Source organism: Bison bison, unplaced genomic scaffold (genome assembly GCF_000754665.1).
Source record: "Bison bison bison isolate TAMUID 2011002044 unplaced genomic scaffold, Bison_UMD1.0 scf7180017864383, whole genome shotgun sequence".
In the NCBI taxonomy this organism is placed as follows: domain Eukaryota; kingdom Metazoa; phylum Chordata; class Mammalia; order Artiodactyla; family Bovidae; genus Bison; species Bison bison.
This window is the reverse complement of record NW_011494955.1, coordinates 8,778,152-8,802,018: the sequence shown is the minus strand read 5'-3', so window position 1 is coordinate 8,802,018 and position 23,867 is coordinate 8,778,152. Positions and strand designations below refer to the sequence as shown.

The 23,867-nt window shown below is 40.3% G+C and overlaps 1 protein-coding gene across 2 annotated transcripts in view; it reads right to left on the bottom strand.

The window, feature by feature from the left end:
• FGD6 (FYVE, RhoGEF and PH domain containing 6) overlaps window positions 1-23,867 on the bottom strand; it is a 106,364-nt gene that overhangs the window by 49,758 nt on the left and 32,739 nt on the right. The window contains exons 3-5 of one of the 2 annotated variants that reach the window (XM_010858005.1): window positions 13,672-13,822; window positions 6,397-6,464; window positions 6,281-6,311 (exon numbers count right to left, since the gene is read on the bottom strand). In XM_010858005.1, the coding sequence (XP_010856307.1) occupies window positions 6,281-6,311; window positions 6,397-6,464; window positions 13,672-13,822 (250 nt within the window). Of the gene's footprint in view, window positions 1-6,280; window positions 6,312-6,396; window positions 6,465-13,671; window positions 13,826-23,867 lie in introns of both variants that reach the window. The other variant, XM_010858004.1, reaches the window with a different exon arrangement.

The following is a 23,867-nucleotide window of genomic DNA, read 5'->3' as shown; positions in this document are numbered from 1 at the left end:
ATGTATGAATGTGAGAGTTGGACTGTGAAGAAGGCTGAGCGCCGAAGAATTGATGCTTTTGAACTGTGGTGTTGGAGAAGACTCTTGGACTGCAAGGTGATCCAACCAGTCCATTCTGAAAGAGATCAGCCCTGGGATTTCTTTGGAGGGAATGATGCTAAAAAGCTGAAACTCCAGTACTTTGGCCACTTCATGTGAAGAGGTGACTCACTGGAAAAGACTCTGATGCTGGGAGGAATTGGGGGCAGGAGGAGAAGGGGACGACAGAGGATGAGATGGCTGGATGGCATCACTGACTCGATGGACGTGAGTCTAAGTGAACTCCAGGAGTTGGTGATGGACAGGAGGCCTGGCGTGCTGCAATTCAAGGGGTCGCAAAGAGTTGGACACGACTGAGCGACTGAACTGAACTGAACTGAACCTGAAGAATGTCCACTTCACCTGCAGCTAACACTAATTAAGTGCCTAACATTTATTTTGTATGATCACATTTAACCATCACACCAAATGTGGTTATTATTCCCATTTTCAAGAAGAAACCAAGGCTTGATTAATTTCTCCAAGAGCACAGTTAGTGGCAGAAGCACAATTCTTAACCACTAGCCAATTAGTCACATTCATTCATTCAATAACATTTGCTGGGGGCCTTCCACACAATAGGAATGATGGGAAACTCAGAAGATATCCCTGGGTTGGGAAGATCCCCTGGGAAAGGGAATGGCAACTCACTCCAGTATTCTTGCCTGGAGAATCCCATGGATAGAGGAGCCTGGCAGGCTACAGTACATGGGGTCACAAAGAGTTGGACATGACTGAGCAGCTAACACTTTCACTTTTTTTTCTTTTCTGAAACTACAGGATCGTTGCCCTCACCTAGCTTACATTTTAGAAAGTGAAGTAAAGTGAAAGTCGCTCAGTCGTGTCCAACTCTGTGACTCCATGGACTGTAGCCCGCCAGGCTTCTCTGTCCAAGGGATTTTCCAGATCAGAATACTGGAGTGGGCTGCCATTTCCTTCTCCAGGGGATCTTCCCAACCCAGGGATCGAACCCAGGTCTCCCACATTGCAGGCAGATTCTTTACCATCTAAGCCACCAGGGAAGCCCTACATTTTAGAAGAAGAGGCTAAAAACAAACAAGTAAACAAACAGATAAACAACATATGTGATGTAATCAAGAAGAAAATAAACACAGGAAAGTTGGAAAGGATGGCCAAGGAAGACCTCTTTGACGAAGTCACCTTAAGCTCAACTGGAAGGATAAAGAAAGAACTAGCTTGAATGAATGAAGGAAGGATAAATATTCCAGGAAACCGCACTGGTAAAATCTCTCAGCAGAAATAACCTTAGCACTGAACTACAAACTGAAAGCAGGCCACGATGGGACAGAACATAGTCTTTTACAAGTGAGAGAAGGCCTTCCTCTCTTTCACTGCCTTTTCATCTCATTACTAGAAGCCAAATACAGAGCACCTTACAGGCGCAGGGAACGATAACTTACTATCCACATTAGATCATTTCTGACAGTAAAAGGAAGCTCTATTAATAATATTTGTTGCTGCTGTTTAGTCACTAAGTCATGTCTGACTCTTTGCAACCCCATGGACTGTAGCCCGCCAGGATCCTCTGCCCATGGGATTTCCCAGGCAGGAATACTGGAGTGGGTTGCCACTCCCTTCTCCAAGGGATCTTCCTGACCTAGCAATTAAACCTACATTTCCTTCATTGGCAGGCAATTCTTTACCACTGAGTCACCTGAGAAGCCCATTAATAATATTATGCCAAGACAATAACCAAGATGGTCAAAAGCAGATTAGGACAGATCGTCATCCTACTTCCAGGACTTGGGACTTGCTAAGGAACAGCTTTTATTCTTAATGCAATGGGAATCATATAAACAGCTTTAAGCAGGAGAGTGACATGACCTAATACATATTTTAAGAAAATCACCCTTAATACTTCACATGAAAAAATATTTTAAGGAACAGACTGAAGGGGGGTAAGAATGGAAATAGGAAGCCCAGTTAAAAGGCTGATGCTGTTTTGAGTAAGAGATGATATTCTGGACTAGGATAGTGGCAGTAAAGAGGAAATAAAATCAGCAGGGTTGCTAACAGTTTGGCAAGAGAGGTGAGAGGGAGAAATGAAGAACAAATCCTAGTTTTCTGGCTCTGGCAGCTATATGGATGTCATCACTATTTTGAAAAGAGAATCTCTTTTTTTCTTTGGACTCAATAGTGTATTGACTTAGAGACAATGTGTATATTGGACCTATTGGACCATTTTTTCAAATCTAGGTCAAAGTCTAAGCGCTCATGGTAGATACTGCAGAGTAAGGACCATATAAAACATTATCTTTAAAGTCTTGCTACTGCCTCTGCAGGCCCAATTTTTTCTCGCAAACATCAGAAGAATCAAAGCCTTCAACTAAGTACACCGATTCTTAGAATTTTAAGTATACTTTAAATCACATGATCGCTACCCAAATCTAATTCTTTCCAATGTAGTATGATAAAATTTATTAGTTTAGATTTAAAATCACTTTTATGAGCTATATCACCTAGTTCATCAAATTCGGAACAAAGAAATGATAGTGAGCTACAGTGATCTATTGAAGTGATATATAAAGTATTGCACTACAGAGATACATTAAATTTCAAGTGTGACTACTATACTAGACAGTGCAGATAACTGAACATTTTTGTTTCTGAGAAAGATCTATTAATGTTAATCTAGAGTCTCGAATATGGAAAACTATTAATGGGAAATCATATATAACTGAAATAATAGCTCCTCCCAAGCCACTAATATAATGGGTTGATTTCCAAAGATACCCACTGGGTTATCTAAAGCCTGTTAAGATATTTTAAAGCAGTCATATTCTATCATATAACACAGTAGTTAACTCATTTAGATGAAATCAGATAGCAGCAGCATTCAGGATTACAACTATCCATGAGCTATCTTTGTGGTAGGGGAGTAAACGTGAGCCTTAACAGCATGATTGGAATGTTGAACTGAAACAAGAGATGCTTTTGGCTTTACCCACATTATCCTGGTGACAAAGCCCTCCTAGCAATGGTTCAGAATCTGTTTTAATGCCTGGCTGTTAAGACACCCACTAATGTTGGGCTCTGCTGAATTACCCTTTGCACATACCAGACAGGATGTTAATATAAGGTTGGCAGATGATCTATTCTCACTCCTACATTAAAAGCTTAGGAGGTTTTGAAGATGTACAAATCAAGGTGAGTTACGGATGATTCACTCTGTTCAACATCAGTGGGGAAGAAGCCGAGGCCATCTATCAGATCTGAGATGATAAGGGAAACATTTTGGTCTAATTGTCTATTCTTATGGTGCTTTTGTTTTGTTTCAAACACACAGAGGTAAGAATCAGGATACATATTTTTTTTAAAAATCAAACACTCTGGTAATGCTTTTACTGGGCTTGCCTTGTGGCTCAGTTGGTAAAGAATCAGCCTGCAATGCAGGAGACCTAGGTTCAATCCCTGGGTTGGGAAGATCCCCTGGAGAAGGCAAAGGCTACCCACTCCAGTATTCTGGCCTGGAGAATTCCATGGACTGTATAGTTCATGGGGTCACGAAGAGTTGACTTTCACTTCACTTCACTTCATTGCTTTTAAGTGCTTCTCTACCTACTGGAATCAGAACTTCCTTCATGAAAACGAAATTTTAGTTCAGGAGTAGAGGAAAAGGCATTTGAAAGCATCAGAATTGTGAAAAGTCTACTGCCTGGTAATATTAAAATGGATACTTCATTCACTGATGCTCTACATGGGAAGAAGGAGAAGAAGAAAATATAACAGCAATTTGAGATCCTATCATATACTTTATAATTTTAGTTTTTTTCACATACTTTATTTCACTGATTCTTCATGACCTGAGAGATGGATTTTTTTTTTTTTTCAGCCACACCACAGCTTGTGAGACCTTGAGTTCCCCGACGAGGCGTGGAACCTGGACCCTCAGCAGTGAAAGCTCAGAGTTCTAACCACTAGACAGCCATGGATTTCCCCAAACTGTTTTCTAAAATTCACATACCTAGTAAGAAACAGAATCTACTTAGCTAATGCTTCTCCAAGTGTGGTCTACAAATTGTTATAGGTATACAAAGACATTAGTCAAAAAAAGTAAGAATAAGGGATTAGAAACTTTTCTATCCATGAATTTTTATTGCATTTTACCAAAGTTTTGGTCCACCATGGATGTGCAATTTAAATATTCATTTGCTCACCAAAGCAGTGTGAGAAGCAATATATTAGACTACAGGCATCCTAAACATATGTTCCATGCAAGGTTTGAATAGCACAGTGAAGTTAAACAGCAATTTTTGCCTCTACCAGTTTCCTCATTCACTTGCAGATGCTTCAAATTTCCTTCAGGAGGTCCTCTGTCTATTTAAACATGTCTATCAGAAAATATGTCAAATAGATATAATGTGCTCATTCTGGAGATAAATTCTAAGTTTTCAAGAAAACAGCAATTTAGCATTTTCTTCCACCTCTCCCTCTACAGTTCCTTATACAATAGAGACAGTTGGGGCATAGCAGCCAATGCATATGCAGTTTATTTTCAAAAGTCATTTATTTATCAAGTTTATCATTATTTTTTTTAATGACAATATTGTTGTCATTCAACAGCTCAGGTGACCAAATATTGCTATATATATACATAAATTTTAAAAGGGAACCTACCAATATAGTCAAGAGTTACATGAAAAAAAAATTCATGGGAAAAACAAATTAGCAATGCTAAGAAATTTTTAAGAAAAATATTCCAAAGCTAGAGATTTTTCACACAGGAATTAGGTCTCCATGAAGGCAATGGCACCCCACTCCAGTACTCTTGCCTGGAAAATCCCATGGATGGAAGAGCCTGGTAGGCTGCAGTCCATGGGGTCGCTAAGAGTCAGACATGACTGAGCAACTTTACTTTCACTTTTCACTTTCATGCATTGGAGAAGGAAATGGCAACCCACTCCAGTGTTCTTGTCTGGAGAATCCCAGGGACGGGGGAGCCTGGTGGGCTGCCGTCTATGGGGTCACACAGTCGGACACGACTGAAGCGACTTAGCAGCAGTAGCAGTGCCCACTGGACCAACTAAAGAGCACAGGGGATTGGTGAATGTTACCCACCTTTAAGCATAACCCTCTTTTCATGTTTATACAAAAGAAAACAGAAAATGATACTCTTTTCAGAGACAGGAATGAGTATATATTTTGTAAACCTACCACTCCTCAGTAATTCAGTTAATAATTACCATCTAAGTAAACTTGGATGGTAACTTAATTCACTTCCATTTCTTTTAAATTGTTTTGTCTATTTCAAACTTTTCTTTTCTAAATCTTAATATCCTGCTAAAATATAACTAAAACAAAGTAACACCAAAAGCACTTTAATTGCAAGTAATGAACTTGTGCAGAGAAGGCAATGGCAACCCACTTCAGTAGTCTTGCCTGGAAAATCCCATGGACGGAGGAGCCTGGTGGGCTGCAGTCCATGGGGTCGCTAAGAGTCGGACACGACTGAGCGACTTCACTTTCACTTTTCACTTTCATGCACTGGAAAAGGAAATGGCAACCCATTCCAGTGTTCTTGCCTGGAGAATCCCAGGGACGGGGGAGCCTGGTGGGCTGCCGTCTATGGGGTCGCACAGAGTCGGACATGACTGAAGCGACTTAGCAGCAGCAGGAGCAATGAACTTGTGAAAACTTGCAGGAGTGCATGAGAAAAATGAATATGCAGCCAGACACATTAACTGTTTCCCAACAGGTTTTTTCAAGTTTACAACTGCAAAAACTGAAAACAGAACTTTAAAAAAGTTTGTTTTTAAAATATCTATTTTAAGTGACTTTCTAGGAGATTGTTCATATAGAACAGTTTTGAACACCAACATTCTTTACCCATTGCTGTAGAAAATTCTACTGAAGCAGAAATCTTCTGCAAATGGCCAAGAAGAAATATCATCCTTCTAATAACTCTTTATTATGAGGATAAAAAGTTTAAAGATTTGGAGATACAGATATAAAGGCTCTGTTTTTCAGAAATCATCTGGCATATTATACACATACATGAGATTAATGCACTTTAGAAAATTTCTGTCTTCACATAAATGTGTGAATTTACTAATATAACCATGTATTAGAAAGCACATACATGTATATACATGTTAATTTAATAACACTGAACATATCGAAGGATAGGGAAAGATGTAAAAGAGGATAGTCAGACTTCAAGAAAATATTAGCAGGTACTTACAATATGCAAAAGTTTTAACACATCCACAAACCTGTAAAAAACAGCAATGGGAGACATGTTTTAAACGAACCAATGAGGAAACAAATAGTCTTTTGAATTGGAAACTGGATACCTACACTTTTTCTGAGCTCATGATCTCTTTGGCAATATGATGGACTTTACATTTCATTCCAGTATCTTCACCCTGTGGATAAGAGTGCATTAAGAAAGCATGAACTCATAAAAGGATAAGGAAGATCAGCTTTGAGTTATTCAGATGTACATTCAAGCTCTGATACTTACAGGTTTCAATTAGAACACATTTCATACTATATAATGTCTCAAATGGCAAACATGAAGGATTAGATGTGGTTATTAAACCATGATACAGGAGAAGCTGAGAGCAATCATAATCCTCACTGTTATCAATGCCGGATTCATGGAGTACCCTGAGGAACCCCAGAGCCCCAGTGGGGCACACTGTTAGTGGCACAAAACTGAAGTTACATTCTGCAGGGGAAATAGACACCACATGAACTTGTGTTCTTGGGGTGCAGGCAAGTAATTTTAGTTAGTAACTATTTAGTAGGCCTGTCGGAGAAGGCAATGGCAACCCACTCCAGTACTCTTGCCTGGAAAATCCCATGGACGGAGAGGCCTGGAGGGCTGCAGTCCATGGGGTCACTAAGAGCGACTTCACTTTCACTTTTCACTTTCATGCATTGGAGAAGGAAATGGCAACCCACTCCAGTGTTCTTGCCTGGAGAATCCCAGGGACGGGGAAGCCTGGTGGGCTGCCGTCTATGGGGTCGCACAGAGTCGGACACGACTCAAGTGACTTAGCAGCAGGCCTGTATAAGAGTACTTCACCTTCAGTAAAGCCATTTTAAGTCAGACAACTTGAGTGCAGACTGGCAAGTGCTCTTCAGTAGTCTATAACCCCACATATCACAGCCATAAGCTTTTACAACTTACTGAAAATACCTTTTAGAAATATGCTCTTCCTGGAATAGACTGTTTCCTCATAGTCCTCAACTCTGCTGATACACTAATCTGGACATTTCCCCTCTAGAAGTGAGACAATAAATTTCTGTTGTTTGGGCTTCCCTGGTGGCTCAGTGGTAAAGAATCTGCCTGTCAGTGCAGGAGACATAAGAGATATGGGTTTGATCCCTGGGTTAGGAAGATGCCCTGGAGGAGGGCATAGCAACCCAGTAGTCATGTATGGATGCCAGAGTTGGACCATAAAGAAAGCTGAGTGACAAAGAATTGATGCTTTTCAACTGTGGTGTTGGAGAAGATGGACAGCAAGGAGATCAAACCAGTCAATCCTCAAGGAAATCAGTCCCGAATATTCATTGGAAGGACTGATGCTGAAGCTGAAGCTCCAATATTTTGGCCACCTGATGTGAAGAACTGACTCACTAGAAAAGACCCTGCTGGGAAAGACTGAAGGCAGGAGAAGGGGACAACAGAGGATGAGGTGGTTGGATGGCATCATCGACTCAATCGACATGAGTTTGAGCAAGCTCCGGGAGCTGGTGATGGATAGGGAAGCCTGGCGTGCTGTAGTCCATGGGGTCACAAAGAGTTGGACAAAACTGAGCAACTGAACTAAACTGATCCATCATCCGATAGCATCGTTAGTAGGAGAAAACAGCTTCACCATCAGCTAATTCATTGCTCTGCAGCTGAAAACACTTCTGATCATTAAAACCACCAGGCAATGCATGAGACAGGGTGCTCAGGGCTGGTGCACTGGGATGACCCTGAGAGATGGGATGGGGAGAGAGGGGGAGGGGGGTTCAGGATGGGTAACACATGTACACCCATGGCTGATTCATGTCAATGTATGGCAAAAACCACTACAATATTGTAAAGTAATTAGCCTACAATTAAAATAAATAAATTAATTACAAATAAATAAATAAAACCACCAGACAACTCTTATTAATTTTCAGATTCCTAGGTAACTGTCTTGGAAATTCTGATTTTGTACTTCTGAAATGGGGCATGAAAGTAGACGTTAGAAGAAGGGATTGAACATAAATAAGAAATAGCTCCAGGCTTCAAGACGAGAACAAGGGAGCAAACCACACATACAAATAACTATACATAAAGACACGGACTTGCCTGGTGGCTCAGATGGTTAAAAATCTGCCTGCAATGCAAGAGACATGGGTTTGATCCCTGGGTCAAGAAGATCCCCAGGAGAAGGAAATGCCAACCCACTCCTCTATTTTTGCCTGGAGAATTCCATGGATAAAGGAACCCAGTGGGCCACAGTCCATGGAGCTGAAGAGTCCAACAGGACTGAGTGACGAACACTTTGACTTTTCATATATAAGGACAACTGCGAAATGTGCTTATTATCTCGAAGGAGAGAAGGATCATAATCAGGCAGTGGTACGATCATAACCAGGAAAAGATTGACAAAGAATAAAAAATTTGATGACCTTCAGTCACTCCTTAAACAGACATAAAATACTCACATCCCAGATACTATACATATCCACTGATCAAAGCCAGAAACCTGGACTCTACGTTCTTCTCCACCCTCTATGATCACAACTGAATCATTGAGCCCTGTTGATCTGCACTTCTGAATATTTTATTAATCCTCTCCTCTCCTTTCATACTGCCTCCTTATTTCTGGTCTACACTACTGCAGTAATCTCAGTGGCTCCCTTGCTCTAGATTTACCCCCGCTGCAACCATTCTCTGCACTGCCACTAGACAGCTAGGCTCTAAACTGCGAATATAATCACATCTGTTCTCAGGCTGAAGCACGTTAGCAGACCCTATCACGGAACTTCCTTTTCCATGTGTATACGGCACTCCACATGACGGTCTGGTTGTCTTCACTAGTCTCATTCCTGCTTCTCCACGGTGTGTACTCTCTACTCTAGCCAAACTGGAACCACCCTGAAACTCCACATGTGCTCTGCCCTTACATGTCTGTCCTGCTTCGACTTCCCTCCTTACCAGCTCCACCTCCCCCGAATATTTCTGCTCATTATATTCCAACCCATCTTTTAAAGTGGCAGGCACTCAGTTTTCTCCTTGACAAAGGCTGCCTTTATATTCTCTATTCTCTCCCTACCATCCTTGGGGATGTCATTTGGATGACAAGATTATTCTCTTACTGGTGTAGAGTTTACAGGACTGAACCCAGTGGGCTCTGTTTATTTGCTGACCCGTCTAAATCCTCTCTAGTCTGTGATCTTATTCACCCTTGTCCCCTTATGCACCAAGCAGACTGCCTGGTTCACTCTGCACTTAAGACGCATGAATGAGCAAGTGTACAAGGTGGCTACCATCTGCTCAGAATCTAAGACCAGAGAGCACTACTTTTGAGTAACAGGAAAATGTAAATTCAAACTAACAAACAAAAGGCTCATTACAGCGATTTCATCATGTAAAAGAACAGAATGTTGGACTAGATGATTAACGGTCTGCTGCTGCAATTCTAAACTTCTAGGAGTCTGTATAAAGTTTTCTACTTTACCTTTTAAACCAGGAAGACGGCAGAGCTAAAGAAGGACAGAAACTACTAGAAAATGATTCAGAGGATTACAATCATTTTCCAAGCAGAGAGAAAGCCAAAGATAATCAAAAAACAAAATACAAAGCTCTATATTAACTCCAACTTGCAAGAACAATGATTCTGACCCAAGTCAAACTATGACGGGAAAGTACATCCCACTGTAAAACTTCAAGACAGAGGCCTTATTTGGTGTCTTAACTTCTCTGTTAATGTAAGTCCTCACTTAAACTACATCACATTTCAAAGGAGGCTGCCTGTTAGATAATTGCATGTCCCCAAGTACGCAGTCATGGAAGTTGAAACAAGAGTTACAAATGAGATTACTTTGTTAAGGTCATAAAATAATTCAAACAAATTCCAAACAGAACCTTTGATCTGAAATTTAGTTTTATGTTCTGATCTCCTGATAACAGACCAGCTTTGTAAATTCTTAACTGTGTTCTCTTCTTTTCATATTTGTTCACAAGTAAAATCCAGTGAAATTTATCCATTACTTTAAAACAGAATTTGTAAAACATCTCTGCTGTATCACTTGAGTTCTACTAAAAATAATACATACGGAATTTAGAAAGATGGTAACGATAACCTGTATGCAAGACAGCAAAAGAGACACAGATGTATAGAACAGTCTGTTGGACTCTGTGGGAGAGGGCAAGGGTGGGATGATGTGGGAGAATGGCATTGAAACATGTATAATATCATATGTGAAACGAAATGCCAGTCCTGGTTCGATGCATGATACAGGATGCTCGGGGCTGGTGCACTGGGATGACCCAGAGGGACGGTATGGAGAGGGAGGTGGAGGGGGGTTCAGGATGGGGAACACATGTACACCCGTGGCGGATTCATGTTGATATATGGCAAAACCAATACAATACTGTAAAGTAAAAAAAAAAACCTAAACAACCACATCACCCAAGAAACATCTCCATATCATTAAATAATCCCACAAATGAGGTGACACCATGATGAACTAAAAAAAAAAAAGTCCTCTTAGGTTTTCACCTCTCTCTTCATGGTATGTACCATATGAGCTGTTACATATACACAAAAAAATGTGGGGGAGGGAGGCAGAGAAGTCAATATTTAGGAGGGGTGAATAGTGGCGAATATTCTAACCATAACGAAGCAGAATGAATAACATATCTCATTTTTAAACAGTCATTTATTAAGTACTGAAAATAAAGACCAAAAAATATAAAACTAAAAAATTGGAAAAGAAAAAATTTGCATGGCTACTCCCTCCATCCCAAACACGTTCCATCAACATCATTCAGATTCTGTGGCTCAAACCAAGTTATTAGCAGTGACAGATTTTGGCTACAAACCTCAGTTCCGGAGGTTCCCAGGCAAGTTATTTAACCTGTTTTTAAAAAGTCCCTTTCTTCATGTGAAGAAGAGAAAAAGAGGACAGTTGTCAAATCTATAACCCTGGACGATTTTGAAGATTAAGTGTAACAACCTGCACAGAGACAGGCACAGACACACAGATGTGGTAAGGGCAGTTTTCTTGCTTTTATGGTGGCACTTTTCTCTTTCCAGGAATAACTTTTTGAACATCAGTTTGTTGTTCCTTCACAAGTTAAAGATAAGGGCGCAGCGGCACACATTCTCTCTTCTCTCCTTCTACTGAGTCTGGTACTTTGGTGAGGGAATGTTATTGGCATCTAGACACGTATTCGTGATGTGCCCATTATATGTCCATGGAATGGGGTATTTCCTATAGTTTGAAATAAGTCCCTCCAAAATGAATGTTCAAGTCTTAACCCCCAAGGACCTCAGAATGCGTCCTGATTTGGAAATAGGCTTGTTTCAGATGTAGTAAGCTAAAAATGAGGTCATTTTGGACTATGGTATGCTCCTAATCTAGTAAGATTCGTTTCCTTCTAAGAAGAGGAGACACAAGCACACACACACAGCGAGCACACCATGTGATGACGGGGGCAGGACTGAAGTGCTGGAGCTATAAGCCAAGGAACCCTAAGGATGGCCGGCAAACCACAGGAAGAGGTAAGGAAAGATTCTTCCTTAGAGGTTTCAGAGAGAGCTTGGCCTTGACAACACCCTGATTGTGGAATTCTGACCTCCAGAACTGTTAAATAATCAGTTAATTATTAATTGTTAATTTCTGTTTTCAAGGCACTCAGTTTGTGGTCCTCTGTAACAACTTCCCTACGAAACTAATACAAACACAAGCACAGACGTACATCACACGTGTTTAATGTGCATAAATTTCTTTGATTTACGAAGTGTTTTGGCAACTATTAGCCTGCTTGAGACTCAGAACAACATTACTGTCCCGCTGAATAAACTGAGACATTTAAAATCAAACAAGTTATAGAAGAAGGTCTTCTCCTATGCTTCTACTCCAAAGACTTCTTTTGGAAACTATCACCTTTTCTCCTTGAGTTACTGGCTGGCTACAGCCACATTTGTGGTCCACCCTTGGCTGATATATATGGACTATACAATATGCATGTGCTATGCTCAGTCGCTCAGTCGTGTCTGCCTCTGTGTGACCCCATGGGCTGTAGCCCGCCAGGCTCCTCTATCCATGGGATTCTCCAGGCAAGAATCCTGGAGTGGGTTGCCATGCCCTCCTCCTCTGTACTAACCTTTCTCTTAGCACAATTATTTTCCCTTTATCAGGATTTTAATCTTTCTTTAACAACTTTTTTGAGATATAATTCACATTTCATAAATATATTTTTGTATTTTTAAAATATATAACTAAATGGCTTTTTTAAATATTCAGGGATGTGCAATCATCACCACAAGCTAAGTTTAGAACATTTTTATCACCCCCAAAACAAACTAGTGGTTCCGCCCAACTCCATGATCCAATACTTTATAGCACAGAAATGAAGTCTTGTGAATAACAAATATCAGAGTCATTGCATTCTTATCACGTACTAGACAGTATTCCAAGACTTTACACATATCAACGAATTTAGTTGACACAATTCTATGAAATAAGTACTATATTTTCCTTCATAACACTGAGTTCTTTAGCTCAAAGAGGTTATTGAGATCATAGGTGGTGGCACTGGAATTTAAATCTAGACAATTACAAAACATGTGCCAATCACTTAAGGCTGAAAGTTAATTTAAACAAAGCAAAACTATAGTAAAGAGGAAGCACAATGGTCTGATAAATTATGACACGGGAGTTAAGTGACATGGATTTTCTCTAGGGCTTGATAAGTTTGCTATGTGAATCCTTTCAAATTCCATCTTCCTGTAACATTTCAACACATTCTGGGGATATTGCTGATAACACTATTTTTTTTCCATTGCAACTATTTCTTTATTCAAAGAATTATGATTTAAAATGAAACATATGCATATCAAACTGGAGAAATAGTGTCATGAACTCCCATGTATCTCTGATACATCTTAAATAATCACCAGTACATGGACAATCCTGCTTCATGTATACAGAAAATACACACGTAGTGGATCATTTCAAAGCACATCTTGAGGTACTACTGACAGCGATCTTTATTCTATCCCTAAAAAGATCTGATTGAGGATGAAATGCAGCTAATTCCTTTCTTTCAAGTAGAATCACCAGCAGTACAGGAAGCAATCCTAAGAAGGGTTTTTATTATCAAAAGAAAATCAAAGGACGTTACCAAAAACAGTTTCTCGAAAATTACTAAATAATCTCTAAATGATATGTTCTTTGAAATAGGAAAACATCTCAGGCACATATAGCAAGAATTAAATAACTAGAAAGATGTTTTATAAGGTTTTGAAAACTAAGGAAGGATTTTATGCCTATCATGATAATAAATATTACTTCTGAGTGTCCTGAGAGGCCAAAAAACACAAAAGTAGAAACTTTTAAATACCAACAACATACCTGTTTATCGTCCAGCAGATCAGGCTCCCCTTTACTAGAACCAGAGCTGACATCATCTTCATCTGAACTGTTGATGACTTCCTCTTCATCTGAAGGAAGGTCACCAAGACCAAGGTCCAGATCACTTTGTCCCTCCTGGGATGCTCCAGAACTGCTTTAATAGAGAATATCACATTAGACACCTTTGAGAACAAGAAATCTCACCAAAAACAAACTGTGAGGGCTTCCCTAGTGACTCAACCGTAAAGAATCTGCCTGCCAATGCAGAAGACACAGGTTTGATCCCTGATCCAGGCACGTGTCACGGAGCAACTAAGCCCGTGTGCCACAACTATTGACCCTGTGCTCTAGAGCCCAGGAGCCACAACTAGTGAGCCCACGTGCTACAGCCACTGAAGCCTTCATGCCCTAGAGCCTGTGCTCCACAGAGAAGCTACCATAATGAGGAGCCCATGGTGGGGGTTTAGTCGCTCAGTCGTCTCCAACTCTCGCAACCCCAGGGACTATGGCCTGCCAGGCTCCTCTGTCCATGGGATTCTCCAGGCAAGAATACTGGAGTGGATTGCCATTTCCTTCTCCAGGGGATCTTACTGACCCAGGAATCAAACCTGGGTCTCCTGCATTGCAGGCAGATTCTTCACCAAATGAGCTACGAGGGAAGCCCGAGCATCGCAATTATAGAGTAGCCCCTGCTCGCCACAACTAGAGAAAAGCTAACACAGCAATGAAGACACAGTCAAAAACAAATAAATAAATTATATATATATATACACACACACATATGTATGTGTGTGTATATATATATGGGCTTCCCTGGTGAATCAGATGGTAGAGTCTGACTGCAATGCAGGAGATTCAGGTTCAATCCCTAGGTTGGGAAGATCCCCTGGAGAAGGGAATGGCAACCCACTCCAGGATTCTTGCCTAGAGAATTCCATGGACAGAGAAGCCTGGTGGGCTACAGTCCATGGAGTTGCAAGAGTCAGACATGACTGAGTGACTAATACACACACACACACACACACACACACACACACACACACAAACAAATTGTGTGAGGTAAGCAAAGCACATCTAAGGGATCTGGAGGGATGGAAAGAGTCAGATCAACCAAACTCTCCCTTCCCTTTCCCCATCTCAGTTGTTAAAAACCCAAATTCATCTTGGATTTAAAATGGATCATCTTGAAAAACACGTTTGTTTTTTTTTTTTTTTACAACAAACCAGTGAATATAACATAAAAAAGGCAGACTTACAGATACAGAAAACAAACTAGTGGTTACTAGTGGCAGGGGGAAGGTATAATACATTGGGTGTAGGACAGACTCAAATGTATTCCTCAACATGGGGAATATGGCCAATATTTTGTAATAAATGTAAACAGAAAGTGATCTTTAAAAATTGCATAAAAAAACAAAAACAACACCCAATGGGGCTTTCCTGCTGGTCCAGTGGTTAGGAATCCACCTGCTAATGCAGGGGACACAGGTTCCATCCCTGGTCTGGGAAGATTCCACATGCCAAGGGGCAACTAAGCCCGTGAGCCGTAACTACTGAGCCCATGAGCCATGACCACCGAAGCCCACACAACCTGGAGCCTGTGCTCCACAAGAAGAAAAGCCACCTCAGTGAGAAGCCGGTGCGCCGCAACTAGAGAGCAGTTCCTGTTCTCCGCAACTAGAGAAAGGCCGCAGCAACAAGGGCCCGGTGCAGCCAAAAAACAAATAAATACAATTGGATAAATCTTAAAAACAAAAACCAGACCAAACCTAACATGTATTTCTGTGACAGGAAGGTGGGTAAGGAGCAAGTTTCCCAGATGCCCCTATTCTATGCTTTAATATACCCCTAATCAGGTATATTAATATACCCCTGATATTATATAATAGTATATTAATATAATATACTATTATACTATATTAATATAACCAGGTCTCTACAAACACAAACCAAGAATAGGAGGTGGCCTGGGTTACTGATCACGTTAATGTTTCAACATTAGAAGAGGTGTTGCTGCCTTAGGTCTCAGAGATTTGTTTTTTTTAAAAAGCGACTAACAAATCTATAAGTATTGGGATGTAATGATGGTGACCATAATGCACAATCCATGTGCTATTGTGAACATGTGCCCACCTCTCTGGTCATCACTCCTGCCTTTCATGTAACCACATCTGAGGATGGGTACAAAATCTCCAGCTTGCTCCAGACATGCTGAATCAGAAACTCTATAGAGCTGCAGGGCCCCTAAGGGATACAGGCTGGAGTTTGAAAACCCTATTGTACAAGGCCATTTATCAACTCCTCCTCACCAGCCTGACATCAACAACATTTCTCAGTTCTGTACTGAGACAGAATTCTTAAATCTAAAAGACACTGTGGCAATCCAATCTGTGAGGGGAATTCCATAGGAAAGCTTCCAAGGAAGGCAATAGAAATAATCCTAGCTTTAGTTGTAAAGACTCAGGAAGAAAAGGACTGTAATAATGGCTTTCCTGTTTGTAGGCTGTAAGAATATTTGCAGAATAGAAGAGTCAGGAAAAGATCCATAGAAAATCATCAGGGAAAATACTCAGGCAGAATAAGGCGACAGTTCCACTCCCTGCGGCAGGTTTCTTTTTCAGGTCATGGGCAGGTCACTCAACTGCCAAGATTCCTAACAAGTCATGAGGTTTTCTAACGGGAATCTTAAAAGTTAAATTTTCTGCCAGTTCCTGATTACACACTGTAGGATACAGGCTTGCCTCAGAAGCCATTCCTGAAGCCCAATTGTTAAACACACCAGTTGGATGGAGGCAGAACGCCAAAGGAACACGTCCTCCTGCCAAAGTTACAGTTTCCTATTACTCAGGGGCAGAGGGCCTTGGGGAATAATATCACAGCCTCAGTTAAGTGGGTGCATATCTTATCACAGCTCCCCATGACACAAAGATTCACCCCTGGGGTGGTGGGTGGGGTGGACAGCAGAGCAGTCAAATTACTGGCAATATTCACTTGTTTCTTGGTGCAGGGATAGGAGCCCAATCCAGCTGGGTAATTAGGTAATTGAGATGAGAGAGAGTAAATGAGAGGTAGGATATACAAACTGCTGGATTCATCCATATACGCACGCAGAAGGAAATATACCTTCAACTTGCTTTTTATCTTAGTTCTTAATTTCCTCACATCCTCTGAGACTCTGCTACTCAAAACATATTCAGTCTATGAGCAACTTCAGCATCACCAGGAAGCTTTTTAGAAAAATAAAACCGCAGTCCCGCCCCACCCCAATGAATCAGAAGCTGGTTTTAACAAAACCCCAGTAATTTGATTTTTTGGATCAGCCTATCCATGAGTTCTTTAAGATTCAGCAGTACAAAAATTGCAAATAGTAATACAGCTGTAGTACCTATGAGGAAATTAGGTTTATTTTGTCTAGAGAACACTGAGAGGTGTTTCCTGGATTAACATTCGGAGAGCTATTTTAAAGAAGACAGCAACCAGTTGGTTGCCACATCCATTCATGGACACAAAAGTTCACAAAAGCTAACATTTAAGAACAAGGGGACAAAAAGTAAGTAAATAAATAAATAAATAAAATATTTAAATAAGGATCAAAGGAATAAAAAGCTTTAAATATTAAAAACAAGGATCAAAATATACCTCCATGCAACTTCAGGAGATTTTAGTTCTGAAAATTGCTTACCTAGAGAAAACCTTCCCTGGCCATCCTCTACCTACTCCAAATTAGATTGGCTCTTCTCAATCCTACATGCTCTTACTTGGTGGTAAATTTTTTTCTCTCATTAAAATGTAAACTCTTAAGGACAAGGAAATTGTCTTTTTCAGTTGAACTGCCACCACATTACTTGATATGTAATATGCACTCAATATATTTTTATTGAATGAACAAAAAGGATATTAGAAACCAATGGGTGTTAAATTGCAGAAGTTCAGATAATCTATGTGGTACTGGTGATGCCAGATAAAGGCCTGGGGCAGGGGTAATACTGGAAAAATGATGGTTTTTAAAGGAAAAAGGACCTCTGGGCATCATCATCAATGGTACAGAAGAATGCTGGCATTCACAAAACAAAAAAACCATTTTGCCTACCAAAGGAATCTCTTGTGAGTAGTTAATGGAAAACAAGCTTGGAGAAGATGACAGGTGCCAAGCTGTCAAGAAGCATGAAGAGTTCACACGCATCTTACTGGCCTTCAACAAGGAGACTGAGATCTTCCAGTAGACCTCAAAGATCTCCTCAATATATCTCCAAGATGCATGTCACTACCATGCTTCTTTTTTTTTAAGTCTTTAGTGGGTTTGTTACAATATTGCTCCTGTTTTATGTTTTAGTTTTCCTGGATGAGAGGCATGTAGGATCTGAGTTCTCTGACCAGGGATCGAACCTGCATCCCTTGTACTGCAAGGTGAAGTCTTAACCACTGGACTACCAGGGAAGTCCCTATACATCTTTCTTATTAGTGCCAACAGAGAAGAGAATGGCACCTCTTCCATCAATCAAGTTTTGTAAGCACAGTACCTACCCCTCTCTCCCCATATCCCACCCCCTCCAAGCAGAGGAAAGGATATCCTTGTTTATTAGCATCACTGAGGTCACCTTGATGATTTCAGAGCTTAAGTCGAAGCTAAAGCAGCTCCCCACACACCTGGATGGTAAACAGTACAGATCAGTTATGGTTTCTGAAGCTTAAAGAACCCACATGCATGCTCATCTCTACATGACTAAATAGAGAAAAACTGTTGATTACTCTATTTCCCCATATAACCATCAACAGCTTTCAAACCTATCTAATAATTGTAGATTCCTGATAATGAAACATGGATTTCTTACCTATGCTAGTCACTGAGTTCAGGCTCCTCCATTCCTTACACTCCCTTCGCGCTCTCAGAACGATCACATCCTAACACAGTCTGCTTTCAGGGTTAAAGGCACAAGACATAGTGTCTCCTCCACACTTTCCTGCCTAGTTATTACATAATTTGAAAACTGAAATAAAAGGACAGTAAGCTGCAAAAACAACCAAAACAGAGTCACAACTGGGCTCTCCTTTTGTAGGCCATCTTTTCCAAAAGTACACTGGGATAAAAACAGAGACAAGGAGAGCCAGAAGTAAATTTCTACTGATTTAGGTAACTGTTCCTTCAGTCTCACATGCCAAGGATCCTTGCATGTGGAGTGGTGATTACTTACTGTCATCACTTAAAAAAAAAAATTGACATATTTGTTGTTATTTTCTATATATAAACAGTATATTTTATACTGGAAGTACATCAAACTTCAATTTTTATCACATCAAGGATGATCTCTCTTTTTAAAAATTCTTTAAAAAAAAAATTCCTATTTTATCTATTTCCTCAAAGAGTTTTTAGAAACACAAAACCTGCACAGAACCAAGCTAGGCATAAAAGTTGCCAGGGTTCAGCAATGAAACATCCTTGTGAACCTCTATTAAGTTAGAGTCTAGCAAGGGGAGGGGAGAAAGCCAAGGATGACACAGAAATGAAAAGAGGAGCAGAATCAACAGAACACGTTTTCAAAGCACTGAAAGCAGTTTTGGCAAATCCAGTTATCTTTTACCTCTCTTGCCTGTGATCTTATTTGGAGCCCCTTAAACAAAGAAAATCTTCCTGCAATGCAGGAGACATAGGTTCAATCCCTGGGTGGGGAAGATCCCCTGGAGAAGGAATGGCAACCCACTCCAATATTATTGCCTGGAGAATCCCACGGACAGAGGAGCCTGCTGGGCTACGGTCTATGGGGTGGCGAAGAGTCGGACACGACTGAGCAACTAAACAACAACAGAACAAAGAACACTCCCTGTAATTTCTCCAAGTGTGAAAAAAAGAAATCCACTCCAATATTCTCACCTTCAAAGTTTCTCTCTCATTTTCAAGTGACAACTTGTAAATCCGAATTTCTGTCATCTTTCATCTCTTCTTTCTACTCCTGAACCAAACTGAACAGAACACCTGCTAGTCTTCAAGATGTCAAAATTCTTTTGCAAATGCTGTCTCATTATGACTTGGTGATTATGTGCTTCCTTTAGCTACTTTCATATTTATCACAGAGTAAGTGGGGAAAATGACCAAGGAAAACTTGAAGGATGAACATAACAAGGAAAAATCAGGAAAAACAATTTTAAAACAAGTCATATATTATATAATGTAAAGTATATAAGACAGGTTTACAATTTCACTGGAAAATTTATTCTATTTAGTTTCCCCAGGAAACTTTTTACTCTTTCACTTCAGTTCCTTTGTAGAATTGCAGATTCCACTGTCAAGTTGAAAACTAGGCATTAAATCAACAACAACAAATTTTAAAAACCATTCACTTTCTTATTTTCAGGTCTTCTTCTCAATTATGCAGTATGTATGGAATTTTCTCTACCCACTACACACATGACTTTCCCAGGAACTACCCCTAAAATAAGAAAGATTTCTATTTCTTTTAGGAAATACGAACAACTCGGGAATTTGCCCTACACAACATTTTCATCCTCTAATAAAACCAGACTCATATAATCATGTCATGATTTCAGGTTTTCCAAACACAGGATCTTGCATGATTATTTTCTGTCTGTGCAGAGCCAGAGTGACAGAACGTAAAAGCCAGAAGATAACAAAGAGTTTGAAGCAAATTTATCTGACTTCAACAAAGCTCAAGTTCCACAAGTGTAAACCCTCTGGGCTCAGAGGTAAATCAGATCATCTGATAGATCTTCATTGCTAACTGTTTTGACTAAAAATAAACACTGATGTCTCCATAAGTAAGGCCGAGACTTTTATTACTGATTTCAGAAAAAAAAATTATACACACACACACACACACACATATATATATATAAAGAAATAAAAGCAAAAGGAAAAATGGTTGTCTGAGGAGGCCTTAATAGCTGAGAAAAGAAGAAAAGTGAAAGCCAAAGGAGAAAAGGAAAGATATACGCATCTGAATGTAGAGTTCCAAAGAATAGCAAGGAGAGATAAGAAAGCCTTCCTATGGGAAAGACTAGAGATCTCTTCATGAAAATCAGAGATACCAAGACAACATTTCATGCAAAGTTGGGCAAAATAAAGGACAGAAATGGTATGGACCTAACAGAAGCAGAAGAGATTAAGAAGAGGTGGCAAGAACACACAGAAGAAATACACGAAAAAGACCTTAATGACACAAATAACCACGATGGTGTGATCACTCACCTAGAGTAAGACATCCTGGAGTGCGAAGTCAAGTGGGCCTTAGGAAGCATCACTACGAACAAAGCTAGTGGAGGTGATGGAATTCTAGTTGAGCTATTTCAAATCCTAAAAGATGATGCTGTGAAAGTGCTGCACTCAATACGCCAGCATATTTGGAAAACTCAGCAGTGGCCACAAGACTGGAAAATGTCAGTTTTCATTCTAATCCCAAAGAAAGGCAATGCCAAAGAATGCTCAAGTGAAGTCGCTCAGTCGTGTCTGACTCTCTGCGACCTCATGGACTGTAGCCTACCAGGCTCCTCCATCCATGGGATTTTCCAGGCAAGAATATTGGAGTGAGTTGCCATTTCCTTCTCCTGAGGATCTTCCTGACCCAGGGATCAAACCTGGATCTCCCAAACCATAGGCAGACGCTTTACCATCTGAGCCACCGGGGAAGCCCCAAGAATGCTAAAACTATTGCACAATTGCACTCATCTCACACGCTAGTAAAGTAATGCTCAAAATTCTCCAAGCCAGGCTTAAACAGTACATGAACTGAGAATTCCCACATGTTTAAGTTGGATTTAGAAAAGGCAGAAGAACCAGAGATCAAATTGACAACATCCACTGGATCTTCGAAAAAGGAAGAGAATTCCAGAAAAACATCTACTTCTGCTTCATTGGCTATACTAAAGCTGACTGTGTGGATCACAATAAACTGTGGAAAATTCTGAAAGAGATGGGAATATGAGACCACCTTACCTGTCTTCTGAAAATCTGTATGCAGGTCAGGAAGCAACAGTTAGAACTGGACATGGAACAACAGACTGGTTCCAAATAGGAAAAGGAGTACATCAAGGCTGTATATTGTCACCCTGCTTATTTAACTTATATGCAGAGTACATCATGAGAAATGCTGGGCTGGAAGAAGCACAAGCTGGCATCAAGATTGCCGGGGAAATATCAATAACCTCAGATATGCAGATGTCACCACCCTTACGGCAGAAAGTGAAGAAGAACTAAAGAGCCTCTCGATGAAAGTGAAAGAGGAGAGTGAAAAAGTTGGCTTAAAATTCAACATTCAAAAAACGAAGATAATGGCATCCAGTCTCATCACTTCATGGCACATAGATGGGGAAACACTGAGAGATTATTTTCTTGGGCCCCAAAATCAGCACAGATGTTGACCGCAGTCATGAAATTAAAAGATGCTTGCTCCTTGGATGAAAAGCTATGACTAACCTAGACAGCATATTAAAAAGCAGCAAAGACATTACTTTGCAGACAAAGGTCTGTATAGTCAAAGCTATGGTTTTTCCAGTAGTCATGTATGGATGTGAGAGCTGGACCATAAAGAAGGTTGAGCATGGAAGAATTGACGCTTTCAAACTGTGGTGCTGGAGAAGACTCTTGAGAGACCCCTGGACTGCAAGGAGACTAAGGCTGTCTACCCTAAAGACAATTAATCCTGAATATTCATTGCAAGGACTGATGCTGAAACTCCAATATTTTGGCCACCTGATGCAAAGAGCCAAGTCATTAGAAAAGACACTGATGCTGGGAAAGATTGAAGGCAGGAGGAGACGGGGATGACAGACCAGATGGTTAGACGGCATCACTGACTCAATGGCCATGAGTTTGAAAAAGCTCTGGGAGATGGTAAAGGACACGGAAGCCTGACATGCTGCAGTCCATGGGGTCACAAAGAGTCGGACATGACTGAGAGACCAAACAACAACTATATATATGTGTGTATGTATATATATAATTGAACACATGTATATAGTATGTTAACTTTTTGCAGTTAAATCTTTTAATAACCACAAAATATAAATAATAAAATCACTAAAATAAGGGATAGCACTGGAGGTGTTTGTTACCAAAAATAAGTTCAAAAAAAAACCTTGCAGCATAAAATGTACACAATTAATGTTTTTACTCATTGTCAATGAGTTTTAGAGGTATTAATATCTAAGCCTTTAAAACTAGCAAGCTGAGGATCTCTAGCTTTAGAAAAACAAACCACAGAAAAATATCCAGCGTTAGCTGAAATGTAAACTAGATTATTTAAAAAATGGCTTCAGAAAACAACAACAAATAAAAACAACAAAAAACTAGCTTTGTATAATGAACTCTGAAAATCAGGTCTGCTTCATTTTCCAGGGGCAACTTCTACAGTCATAAATTCCACCATCATTCCCTTCCTCAGAAACACATATCTTAGTAGGATTCTTTTTTGCTTATTTATTTTTAATGGAAGGATAACTGCTTTAAAATATTGGTTTAATTTCTGTCTTACATCAACTTGAATAAGCCCTAGGTGTACACATGTCCCTCCCCTCTTGAACGTCCCTGCCACCCTTTCCCACCCCTCTATCAAGGTTGTTCAGTTCAGTTCAGTTCAGCAGCTCAGTCGTGTCTGCCTTTTTGCAACCCCATGAATCGCAGCACGCCAGGCCTCCCTGTCCATCACCAACTCCCGGAGTCCACCCAAACCCATGTCCATTAAGTTGGTGATGCGATCCAACCATTTCATCCTCTATCATCCCCATCTCCCACCTTCAATCTTTCCCAGCATCAGGGTCTTTTCAAATGAGTCAGCTCTCTGCATCAGGTGGCCAAAGTATGGGAGTTTCAACTTCAACATCAGTCCTTCCAATAAACACCCAGGACTGATCTCCTTTAGGATGGACTGGTTGGATCTTTTTGCAGTCCAAGGGGCTCTCAATAGTCTTCTCCAACACCACAGTTCAAAATCATCAATTCTTCAGCGTTCAGCTTTCTTTACAGTCCAACTTTCACATCCATACATGACTATAGGAAAAACCATAGCCTTGACTAGATGGATCTTTGTTGACAAAGTAATGTTTCTGCTTTTAAATATGCTGTCTAGGTTGGTCATACTTTCCTTCCAAGGAGGAAGTGTCTTTAAATTTCATGGCTGCAATCACCATCTGCAGTGATTTTGGAGCCCCCCAAAATAAAGTCAGCCACTGTTTCCCCATCTATTTAC